Source organism: Haliaeetus albicilla, chromosome 1 (assembly GCF_947461875.1).
Source record: "Haliaeetus albicilla chromosome 1, bHalAlb1.1, whole genome shotgun sequence".
Classification (NCBI taxonomy): Eukaryota; Metazoa; Chordata; class Aves; order Accipitriformes; family Accipitridae; genus Haliaeetus; species Haliaeetus albicilla.
Window position 1 is genome coordinate 66,423,046 of NC_091483.1, and position 12,663 is coordinate 66,435,708.

The window sequence follows — 12,663 nt, forward strand, 5'->3', positions numbered from 1 at the left end:
GATGCTGTCTTGCTCCAGTCTTTCAAGCTGCTTTCCATAGGCATATGAGCTAGGCTTGCCTGTGACTTTTTACTGTTGATTGGCATAACAGTTTCTTGTTGTCTGCAGTGAGCTACTAATGAACCAACAAGGGATTAGGAGGGAAAGTCTGGCGAACATCCACATGCTGCATCAGCTGAACTGGAGGAACTCTTCTGTCACTCTCTTATTTTGAGGCTGTAGATCAGTTTCCTAATCATATTTATGATAAAGTTACTTAATACAATGTGCACAGCTAAAGTCCGCAGGAAGCTTGACAGTTTTCCAATGATATGCAGCAAAAAATGTAGCAAAACCCAGACTGTATTTCTAATTATTAATGTTATTTCTAATTATTAGTGATATATCTTCTCCCTTTGCTATCTGGATGAAAATTTTACCACATTGTGCCATAAAATTCTCACTCTGTCCATAGCTATGTGTTAAAAAATGTCAGCATCCACATGCTGTGTATCACAGAAACTTTGTAGCACAGAGAGAACAGATGTAGTAATATTTCAGAATATTAAGGGGCTGTATTGGAGCCAGTAACATTTCTTATGAATAAAGTCTAATTTATGAATAAGTAAAGCTAGCATTATTCTTGAGTGGGTTAACAGCTCAATATTCTCTAAAAGTCAGCAGTGACTAAGTGTAGCAGTAGTATGACTGGCCTTGAAGGTGATGGCAAATATTTTGCATATGATGAAGTGGATTCATAATAAATGTAAAAGGAGGGCTGAGACAGTTGGAGTGGTAAGCTAGAATGATGATCTTTGCAGCAGTATCCTGAGTGGATAAAAAGAGGGGCAAGATTGCACTTGACAAGGACAGAAAAGAGAAGGTCGTGATAATTGAGGAGCAAAACCATGGAAGTCTAAAATAAAATTTTAGTTGTCTGACAGGGAAAAAACATTGAATCTTAGAGCTGTTGCACTGAATGCACTGGATACACCCTGGATTTGAGAGCATAGTGGGAGAAATAAATAAGAGGTGATATCCAGGTTAAAGGGCTGCAGGACTGACATGGCTAGGAAAGTTTCAGTGAAACTACTTGTGTCCCAAACATAAGCTCCCGTACTTACACTTTGGCAGACTAACACAGTGTCTTGACCAATACTGACTGCATGGAGGTGTGGGTCACATTGTACTAATAGGCCTGGTGAGGCATTGTGAGATAAGCTGCTGGACACCTGGTACCACCTGTGGCATCCCACAGTTGTGCGAGGCACTGACATGAACTATTTGAGGCCATGTGTCAGTCAGAGCAAATTAAAGCAAGTATCATAAAACACCATCCCTTGACACATTCTGACTATCTCAAAATTTGAAGTGAAGCTTGCTGCATTAGCTCTTCACTGCTGAAGATGCATGGGAGTTTTACAAATGACAGCTAATAACTCTGTTGAAATACTATGTGACCAGATTTTCTCTGTAGCTTGGAAAATGATCAATATGTTCCCTCAAGTGCAAACACTTGAAAAGTCATTAAGTTTCTCAGGAGAGAAATCCTTGCTAATAAATAGGTGGCACAAACAAATCATGGGAACAGTTGAGCTTAGTCTGTGGAATTACAACAGCCAAGTATTTTTCAGCTTCAGTTTCCACAGAGAGTTTTAAAATATAGTTGTCTGACATTTTTCAGACACTGAACTTTTTTGAAGATTTTTTTCTTTTTAATGATATTTAAGGACCTCCAGTAAAGACAGAGTTATCTGAATGGTGGTTTTCCGTGTGATGAGAAAATTTCTGTCTTCTAGTGACATATAGTTCATGGTCACAGTTAATATGATAACTGCATCACTTTCCAGAAACATACACTACCAGATTCAGGGAGCCATATTTTCACTGTATGTATAATTCCATTTTAAGAGCTCCAGAATATCCACATACTATTCAGAAGACTATTTAAACTAACTGACATATTGACAGATTTTGTGCTGTTTCTGACATTTATAGCAACACAAAACTTCTGAACAGCAATGTTACGATATTATCCAGATCTTCAGGTATATTCAACTGGGACTGTTTCAGTTGGCTGGTGAGGATGTTTTACGTCAGAGTCTTTGAAAAGCCTGCTTATGAATATTGTAGTACATTTTCTATTTTAATCAGTTCTGTAAAAGCACAGGATTTATGCATTGCCATCTAAATATATGCCAGGTGTGAAGGGCTAGAAATTCTGCTTCATGACTACATCTTGCCCCCCCTTCCACGACCAGAGTCAATTTGGGTGAGGTACAACCTCCATGGCAGCCCATAAAATTACTGCTGCCTGCTGACATGGGGCTGAAATGCCTGTTTAGGGAGTCATCATGCATATCAGTAGTATGGCCTTTTGGGTGGGACTGGGAAGTAGTCTTCTTCTGACATGACTTAAGCATCATCATGTCTGAACTGTGGCAACTCCTTCAGTTGTGACAAGTGAAAAACATTGGACCCAGTCCAGGATGCAAACTGAAATAGAAGTTGTGAAAAGGTAGAAATAAGGCACTGTGATGTCAGATTGCTGTATTCTTTGTTTCTTTACCATTGCTTAACCTGGGAAAGATCCTACCAAAGTCAAGCCACGTTGGCTCAATGCCTAGAGGAAAGTTGCAAGGTGTGGGCCATTATAAGATTTAACATTTATAATGGCTGAATGCATCATAGCATTTTGTATCTTTTCTTTGGATCATTAAATATTTTCTAAGAAAGAGAGTTACATTAAAACTAAAAGAGAAAAGTTTCTATCTTTTTGCTGGTTTTGCTCAGTGATTGGATCAGCTAGAAGATTTACTAGGTTTTATATTAAAAAAATATATTAATGTTTTATTTTATTCTCTTAATTTCTTATGCTAGTAGTAAATTTAAGAGAGAGAAAAAGGGAGACTAAAGTGTAATAACAGTTAGCTGCTGAGATAATAAAGTATTTGCATTTACGATACATCAAGATTTTCTGGCCCATTTTCTCCTTTAGAAAGAAAGAGTGGTTTACACCCTTTTAAGATTAAAAAATACAAATTTCTTTTAAATAGCTACATAGAATAAATATTGTAATGATTTTATTGGATGTTGGAATATTTATTCAAAGCTGTTCTTATTAAAGACAGGAGAAATATTATTTATCTTTGTAATAAGTTGCAGGACCATCACTTGTAAAGCAACAATTAGATTGCTCTAGCTTTACAGCATGATTTTTACCCTCATCATATGCATGCTTAAAAATATTATCTAGGTTGTTCTCAGTCAAAAATCAAGAACTTGTAGCTTCTAGTAGAGGTTCTGTTCTCAGATTTTATGACATGGGATTCCCACTGGTGCTATTCCATTTCAGCTTTCTCTTGCTGTACATACACGTCCTGTTTGCACCCAGCTCTGCCAGTTAGCTCTCCCACTAACCACCCCCCTGCCAATGACTGCCTTCCCCAAAATCCGTTAGTGCAGCAGTACATGTGTGGATCCCCATTTGCTCTATGCAAAGTCATCAATGTTAGCTCAGATCGCTAATCTGAACTTTTTAAACAAATCCAACTGATTTTGACATATGCAGGCCAGGCTCCCATAAACTATTTCACTAGGTGGTAAGGAATATCAGAGGATAGTAATCATCCTCACGGATGCCATGATGAAAACCTGAGAGTGCCTTAATGGCATGCAGATGAATATGAACGCATAAGAAAGGGAAGCGTAAGAAGGAAATATAACCATTGCTGGGACTCCATCTGTAGACCCACTCATCAATTTTCAGTCTAAATTGATTTGGTCTTTTTTTAACATTAACATTTCATGATATATAGCATTAAGCAATAGCAGTAAGATTAATGGTATCAAGGATCTTGGTCACAGGAATGTAAATAGAGTCAGTGTATTGTGGTTTAGAGCTCCATCACAGGATGGGAAGTGACCATTTATATATGTCCCTAGCTCAAAATATAGCCAGTGACTTCAGTTTAATATATTTACCCTCACGATAAAAACTAAGAACTTGCAAAATGCTTTGATGAAAAGGAGACAGCATCTATAACACTTTAGGCTGAAACCTTTTATCTGCAGTTACACATAAGAAAAACACAGCTATGTGCTGTTGTGTATAAAACACCTATATGGCATGGTAATTTATGCATTAATATCTTTCCTCCCATTCCTATTTCCTGCCTTCCTACTTGTAGAACTTTTCCAAGTTTAATTCCACAATATATTAAGGCTTGGGTAGTTAGACAAGAGAGAAAAGTGTTTCAGTATTTGCAAGTATGTTAGCTACATTCTTCCTGTCATGTTTTGATAAAACTGTATAGGTAAATGAAGATAACTTTCTTTTTTCTTAATGGAAGGCAAAGAAGAAACCCACAGGCCACTTCACTGGTTTTGGCAAGGTACTTGGGGAGAGAAGTAGTTATGTTATGCAGTTTGTAACCCTACCTGTCAATAGAGTCAAATCCATTTTTAAGCAGGTAGGAATGTGAGGATCAGAGAGAGGTTTGTGCTATTTTCCATTCCTACAGAAGAAATATCTTTTGTAAGGTTTTATAAAGTTTTGCTAAAGAGCGATGACCTAATGAGGGAAGGTATATTTAATTGCATATTAGATTACCTGTATGTATATCAAAAGGAGGGGGGGTGGGGGGGAAAGAGACTCTCATGGCTGGTTCACAGCACTTGAGAAACCTGAGTTTAGTCACAGCTTTCTTGCAAAGTCCTTGCCTTCCCTGGAGATGATTATTCTTACCGTGCTTTGGCATCCATCTGTAAACCTGGAGTAATACTAATTCCTTCCTTTCTTCTGTATTTCCCTGCTGTGCCTTGGAAAAAGGGTCAGGATTAGCCATAGGTGCAGTAGACCTACACCTCTGGGAAAAACTGTTTACTTTGCCCGTAGTTGAGGAGGCAGATCGCAGACAGTGGATGCCCACGTGCTTATTTGTCTAGTCACTGCCAGCCGCGGGGTCCAGGTTTGGGGGGGCAATGACAGCCGCCTTCTTCGCAGCACCGCCACCACAAGCTCTGCTTTCCCGGTTTCTGCTCTTGGCTCTGAGTAGGTGCGACTGTCACAAAAGTAGTAAATGTTGGGTCTTTTTTTAAAAGCTTTTTCATGTTACCATTTTCAGCAGACAAATATTAATGAAAGGTATTAATGAAAATGAATATGCTAGTTCAGGTGGCAATGTTGCATGTACCCAAACACAACTTGTATCAGCCTTTTGCGTAAAGGCATACAGATTGCAGAGGTTATGTTGCTGTGGCTGATAAATTAGCCCATTTTAGTCCCACATCAAAGGAGAGCTGGACCTACTGTCCTTAAAGCCATTGATAACATGGCTTAGAGGAGAAAGATATTTAGCCTTGTTTGGAACAAAGATTAAAAGAGAGAAAGAAGAAGAATGTAAGAAGAAAGTCTGCAGCAAACAAAGGCAAAGATACCCAAGGAAAAGCGGCCTGCAGAAATGAATACAGTATGTAGGATGGAGTGTTAAACCTTAGCTTTTCTGACGGAAAAAGTCTAAGCAGCTTCAGGGAGTCCAACCCCGAGCAAAAAAGCACAGAATAGTGACACATGAACATTATGCTGTATGGATTTATTTATCCACTGTAGAAAAAAGGGTACCTATATTGTATCTGTTAGCCCCTTTACTCCCACTTCATTCTGCTGTTTTCAGTACCGATAACACCCATCATAATGCAAGTATACCTGGGGGATTTAGAAGTTGCTGCCAGTTCTCACATGATGCAATGATTTTTTTTTAATCTTATCCAAGGAAAGAAAGAAAACGGAGCCCTTGGTAGTAATTGATTCCAACTATGTGGAGGACAGTACTCTGCCAGACAGGATTAAATTTGTTGCAATTGTTCCCCTGCTCATTTTTGCTGCAATAGAGGCGCTGTTTTTCTAATGTAAATTCCTTCTTAGATGCTAAATTATTAAGGGATTTAAAGAGTAAATCCTTAGCCCTGAACAGTTGTGCGCTGCACGTGACAATGCCAGCGCTGCAAACTGTTGTAGATAGGCCAGCGTTACTGGTGTAAGATACCAGTTTGGTCCTGTGGCTAGTATTCACGTCCGTCACCACGAGCGTTTTCCACGGAAATGTTTAGCAAATATTACAGGAGTGAGAACCTCTCAAAACTAACGAGCTTGCTTTTCCTTCTCCTTCTCAGTCTGTTCTTTTCGATTTTTCTTTTCCCAATACATACCGAGTAAGGACTCGAGGCGGCCCGGTTGGGTTTTTGTTTCAATTCCACAGGAAGGGTTCTGAGTGCGCCGCGGCTGCGTATGAAGTGCACGCGCAACGGTCTGCACCCGGCAGGACCGAGGCCGCTTTTTTTGCCGGGAGAAACTCACGGAGAAGTTGTCAACTCGCACCCTGGCAAACCCCGGCCGGCCGGCCGGCCCGGTTGCGGAGAGACAGGGCGAGGCCCGGCGAGGGGCGACTCCCGCCCCGGCTCCCCTGTGCGCACCCCTTCCTTCCTCCCTCCGGGCACCGGTTTCACCCCGGATCCTCCTCCGGCCGCTGGCCAGCCCACGTCCCGTCCCGTCCCGTCCCGTCCCGTCCCGTCGTCGTCGTCGTCGTCGTCCCCCCGCGCTGTGGCGGCCGGTCCCGTGCTGTCCCTCGGTGGCCGCGGGGCGCGTGCCGGTCCCCGCGTTTCCCCGGCAACGGGCTCCCCGCGCCGACGCTGCCTCCCGGGGAGCGGGAGCGGCTCGCGCCCAGGCGTGCCGCCCTCCTCACCGCCGCCCCCCTCACCGCCGCCCTCCTCACCGCCGCCGCCGCCGCCGCCGGCGCGGCCCCTTTTGCCGGGGCCGGTTCCCGGGTCACCTCGGGGCGGCCCCCCGCTGCCCGCACGGGCGCCTGTCTGCGGCGGAGCCCCGGGTAGTGCCGGCAGGCCGGAGTCGGTCCGCCTGCCCCTGCCGGCCCCCGCTCGGGCAGGCGGGATGGACGTCTTCCCCGCCGCTCCCCTCCCGCTCGCCCCCTTCCCTGGCGGGAGCCTTCTGCGCCGAGTTTAATGGCTTGGCGAAGCAAGGCAGGCGGGAGAGCGCTTTCCTCGGCGGCGGCGGTCAGACCATGACCTAACTCATCATGAACTTGGAAGGGCTGGAAATGATAGCGGTTTTGATCGTGATTGTGCTTTTTGTTAAAGTGTTGGAACAGTTTGGGCTGATTGAAGCAGGTTTAGAAGGTAAGGGAGCGCTTTTCACAGTGGCTTGTCGTTTTTCTGATGGGGTTACTCTCTGGCAGCGAGGCGGGGGACACCTGTGCACGGGGTGTGAGGCACGACCCGAGTCTTCTCCGGGGCGGTCTGCGCCTCGGTGGCTGCATCTTGGTAGTGTTAAAGTGGCGGGGGGTTTCTCTCGCAGGAAAAACAAACGTATCCTGAATACCGCACCCGCAAACTTAGATGTTAAGCAGAGAGAAATGCCTTAGAATCTGACTCTCTTACTCCTGTGCTAAATCTGTGCACTTAAAGTAGTAGGGTAGGGGCCAAAGCAGGTTTCAGGACGTTAGCGTGCAAACACAGATGCAGTGCCTTAAAATTGTCCTGTAATCTGTTCAAAATTGTTTACTTGTAGTCTATGCATGTTAACATCATCTCTGCTGGGCTTGTTGTAATACCAAGATACATATTTTTAGCCAGTTTAAAAACCTGTTGAATGTTTAATTTATTGTTACGATCTTAATATGTGCTCGAGGAAGAAGAACGACAGTACTCGGATTCAAAACAAGCAACTTTAACATTCACTTAGGGCAATCAAGTGCAAGTTTTATTGCTCGATGCCTTGGTTATCTTAGATCATCTCCTTTCTTCTTAACAATGTTGCTTCTGTATAAAGCAGTAAAAATGAAAAATAAGAAGCTTACTTTATTTAAAATGTGCTTTTTGTATGTAAAAGTTAGTGGAATATGGATTGTTTTTACCTTATTTCTAAAAGCGTTGTTATTCTTGCCATATGAGGAGTTAGTCTAAAAAAACCACTGATTGCAGCATGGTTGATGTAATGATGTAATGATATTTATTGCATCCCAGGGTTTTATTAGGGTTCAGACTGAAACGGTCTGTTTCTCAAATATTGAAGAAATATTGTATTCTCAAATCTTCCTGTAAGCTAGCATTTGAATACAGTGTATATACTTACGCCTGTGAAAAGGGGAACTTTGTTGACTGAGAGATTGTGGTTTCCTGTGTTAACGAGTAAGAATATAAGCAAAATTTGCTCCTATGAAAAGGTCTAAAGTAATCCGGTTTATGTAACCCTTTCAAGAAACGCAGTCTTCTGTTCAAGTGATTTTAAATAAGGAAGTTCACTCAGCTGTTTCTCTGTCTGTTGCTGTCTTGTGTAGACTTGCTAGTATTGATTACAGAATCTGAAAACCCTGCAGGGACTCATAAAAATGTGTTATCAAGTGCATTTTTATAAAGAATTTATGTATCCATTAGAGTGCATTATATTGAGTTTAAATGGCAACGGAGAGATTCCCTTCAGATCTATGAACTTTTGCTTTTCTTTTTCTTTTGTGTTCAGTTGTAAATAGAAATGTCAATCAACTTGAGAAATGTTATGATAAAAGTTATCTCCAGCATTAGAGGCTGCAGAGATTGGGGAAAAAAAAAGCCATATTTAACTTCTTAGGTTGGTTGGCACGTCGGTGTGTGCTCTGTCAAGTCCGATTGCCACATCTGGTCAGGTTCCCTGGCAAAATTTAGCACTTTGTACTTGTTTTTATGGCTGGGGAAGCTGATAATGGGAAGACAGTTAGAAATATAGTGAAGCTGCCTGTAAGTGGTTGTAAGATTTCTGTAAGAAATAAGTTTCTCGTGCAGCTGCCTGTTTTTGTCTGCCTCACTGGTTTAAAAACGGGGAGTCTGCATGTGCACAGAGTCTTGAAGTTTCTTCTTACCTAGTGCAGGACAGGTTTCCAGCATACCAGCTAGATGAAACCACAGGAAGACATATATGCCCCATTCCTCTGTGGTGTTCAACTGATGTGAATGAGATAAAAGGCACGTTACGTGGGAATGAAGTAATAGATACAAACAATGATGTATGAAAAATGGGGCTTAGCTAAATTGCACAGATTTATGAATTTGTTTTCTCATAGTTCAGGAACAGTGCAGCCTTATTCCCCATTTTTTTCTTAAACTTGAGAATTAAAGATCTGAACTGATTACAATACAAAAAAAGATTTATACACTTCTACTAGGGAGTTGAAGAAATTGTCATGATTTTAATAAGTATCAAGGCTATTCATTTTCACCCATGAATGAAAAGTACACGCATTATAAAATTGTGCAAATGTTAGAGATGTTTTTAGGTAGAATGTTAAGAAAAAATTAATTTTGAAAGTGTACTCAGACTCTCCCTGTGCTTTTCCAGAAATCAGTGAAGAAGTCAGTCGCAGTTTTCTGAAAATGTTGTTCATTACAAGGACATTTGCAGTTTTCTGGTTTTGGATAGGTTATATCCCTTCTTTTTTTCTCCCCCCCCCCCAAAGGTTAATATGTCCCAATGAAATCTTTTTGCGTGTTTCATACAAAAGAATAGGTTATGGCATATAAAAGACATCCTGCATCTATCAGGAAGTCATCCATAGAGTCAGTAATAATCTGTAACACAGTGCACCCAACACAGGACAATAAATCTGAACTCTCTAAATCATACTGAAGCTTTGGTAGAGATCTAGGTTTCAGAATTAGTCCCTGTCATGGTAACAAAAGCTTGAAGCTAAAGTATCTTCCTTCCTACACTGGGTTGTCATGATTCTGAACTTCATGAACCACTTCCACATTAATTTGGAAGAATCGGGTGCAATTTATGTAAATCAGTAGCAAAATCTCATTTTCCTCTTTTCAGTGTCATAATAACTATCATAAGTATAAGTAAAATTCTGCTTTCTTCAGACTCTTCAGTACAAATTGTGTGTATAATAATAATGGTATGCAATTATTTTCATTATTGATGAAAATAATAAAATATTTTCAGAATTAAAATTGTATATACTTGCTTATACTTATTTTATGATCTACTGCACTCACTTAGATAAAAGTATGCTTTCTGTGGTTTTGCCCAGTTGCCTTCAATTGCTGAGTGATTCTGTTGTTGTTGTTGTAGGAGAAGTATTTTCAAATAGATGTTTTTAATATTGTATGACAGCTCTTAAAGTGATAAGTAGCAGAATAGATTTATACACTTTTGTAGGTTGTGGGTTGCAGAGACTTTATCTCTAGGTTAAATATTATTTTATGATGTATTGCACTCACTTAGATCACAGTATGCTTTCTGTGGTTTTGCCTAGTTGCCTTTAACTGCCGAGTGGGTTTACTGTTGTTATAAAAGTATTTTCAAATAGAGGTTTTTAATACTGTATGACAGCTCCTAAAGTGATAAGTAGCAGAACAGATTTATTCATTCTCATGGGTTGTGGATTGCACAGACTTTGTCTCTAGGTTAAGTATTTAACTCTTCGTAAATTAGGTTATATCCTCTTGGATAAACTTTACTGATTTTTTTAAAACAGTAATGTGTAAGGTATAAGGAGTAATGTATTGATACCTAATCAGGGAAGTTTGTTCCTAGATATATCTAGATATAAATTTAAAATTATCATATTTCTTCTTGTATGGCAAGTTTTTCCAAAAGTCATTCACAATTGAAATGAGATACAAGAACTGAGCACGTTGAATGTAAGTATGTTAGCGTCTTAAGATTATGCAATATTCAGGGTATCAGTTTATATGATTTCAGTATACTTCTAGTACTTTTCTGAAAAGATTGTGATTGATTTTCCAAAGCTAAATCACTTATTAATCAAACAGCAAAATAAACTCCTCTTCATCAGTGCAAGCATTGAAACCTACACCATTAGGGATAAAGTTCAGAGAATTGTGAAGGTTGTGAGTGATCAAAAAGATTTACATAAGAATACCCTGTTTTTTAGGAAATACTCTTACAGCAGTTAGTACCACTAGCAGGAAAAAAAAAGAAGGCATAGAAGTAATCATATATGTTACTGTGAAATGTGGATTCCATGTTTCTATGTTATTGATATCTATCCAATCTCCTTGTTTAGGAGCCCTGAGAGTAGCAGGAGTAGAACTTTACATCTAAAATTGTAATAATTGAGTTAAATTACTGGAACACTTGATTCCTCTAAAATGTCAAAGCAGCTTCTAATCCCATTTTAATAATTCTGGCTATTGACAACTTTCCATTCATAAGCTAGAAAACAGAGCAAAACCACAGGCACATAGGGAGTTGCTTGTGATGTTTACAACTTTTTTTGAGAAGGACTGGATATGACTGAAAACGCAGTGGAAGTTACTTGTGGTTGCTCTGAAATGAGCAGCCACTGAAGCTGTTTTGTCATCCAGGCTATGATCTGCTGGGAATATCTGCATTTCCACAGTGATGTCCCTCTTCACAGTGTTGTTCATGTATGGAAACAGAGGAATATTCATTTCAGAGGATTCATAATCACTAGCACTTTATACTAGATATAGCTTGTAATAAACATAGGGGCTTTTCTGACATTTTTCTTTTCTTAAGATCAGTCTTGATGTCAAAGAGAGTTATGCACAGAATTACGAAGTACGAAAGCAATCATGGACCCATATGTGAAGTGATTAGCCAGAGCTGACAGTGTGCAAAAGAAAAAGAGATGATAGAAATTTTAATATTAGCAATTTCAGGCATTCCTTAGAAGTAATTTGTTCAATTATGTCTTCATATTTAACAAGATAAATTGAATTAAAACAGCTGTTGAAACAACTACTCATATTCAGGCGAGTGAGCAGTAGATAGAAATCTTTAACACAGAACTCCAGTAAAGTTTTCCTTGACTAAATATTTCTGCTCAAACAGCACTAGCAAGTCATTTGTAGGCAGCAGCATGTTATTGTAGTTGATTTGAAGCTGTGCGCATGTGAGCACCTGACCAGGTTGTGCATCCTGCATGACTGGTCGGCAGGCCACTACTGGGCAGAACAAATAAGAGGAAAACTCTTCCCCTTCTGTTTTTTTTTTTTTCATCCTAGAAGCCTCGAGTTCTGCATACAGTTTTAAAAAACAGAAATAGGCAGGTAAGAAAGGAAACTTGCTGGCCAAGGGAATTTGTAATAGGTGCCTTCAGCCCTTAGTTGCCTGCTTTAAGCAGTCTCAACATCTCTGAATCACCTTCTGAAGGCTGGTCCATTGTTGCTGAAAAACCTTCTCGTGTTCCCAGGTCAGTGTCTGCTGAAGAGCTTCTTTTCTCAGGACTGATTGTCACTCCTGATGATAATCTGCTTGTGTAGTGCATTACATCCACAGAGATCAAAGTGGTAAATACTGTAATTGCAAATGAAGAGATTTCAAAGAAATAAATGGATAAAAAGCACTACACTCAATACAATACCTTTTGCAAACTTACTAGTTTATAATTAACCTTTTTTTAAAAGGAGAACAAAAATATTAGACCTGAGTAAGCAGAGAGTTGATCAGAGAACTTTCCTCTGTGGTGAATAGCAGTGATGCAGTTCATGAACACAAGGGTCTCCCTCCTTTTGCAGTTTGGTTATTAGGCATCCCGCATAGAATGGGACTTTGAATAAAAGGAAATTGTCTCATCTACTATGAAATGGAAGAACACTAGAATCTTATTGCTCAGTTTTACTCATGTAATTTTAGGTGATAACCTA

General features: G+C 40.2%; 1 protein-coding gene across 8 annotated transcripts in view; it reads left to right on the forward strand.

Moving 5' to 3' along the window:
* The window catches only part of KCNIP4 (potassium voltage-gated channel interacting protein 4), a 460,075-nt gene that overhangs the window by 222,480 nt on the left and 224,932 nt on the right, over positions 1-12,663 (forward strand). Inside the window, exon 1 of one of the 8 annotated variants that reach the window (XM_069792653.1) lies at positions 6,803-7,170. The exons of 6 other annotated variants lie outside the window; for them this stretch is intronic. In XM_069792653.1, the coding sequence (XP_069648754.1) occupies positions 7,071-7,170 (100 nt within the window). In that variant the 5' untranslated portion in view covers positions 6,803-7,070. Of the gene's footprint in view, positions 1-6,802; positions 7,171-12,663 lie in introns of those variants that run through there. One more of the 8 variants, XM_069792703.1, reaches the window with a different exon arrangement.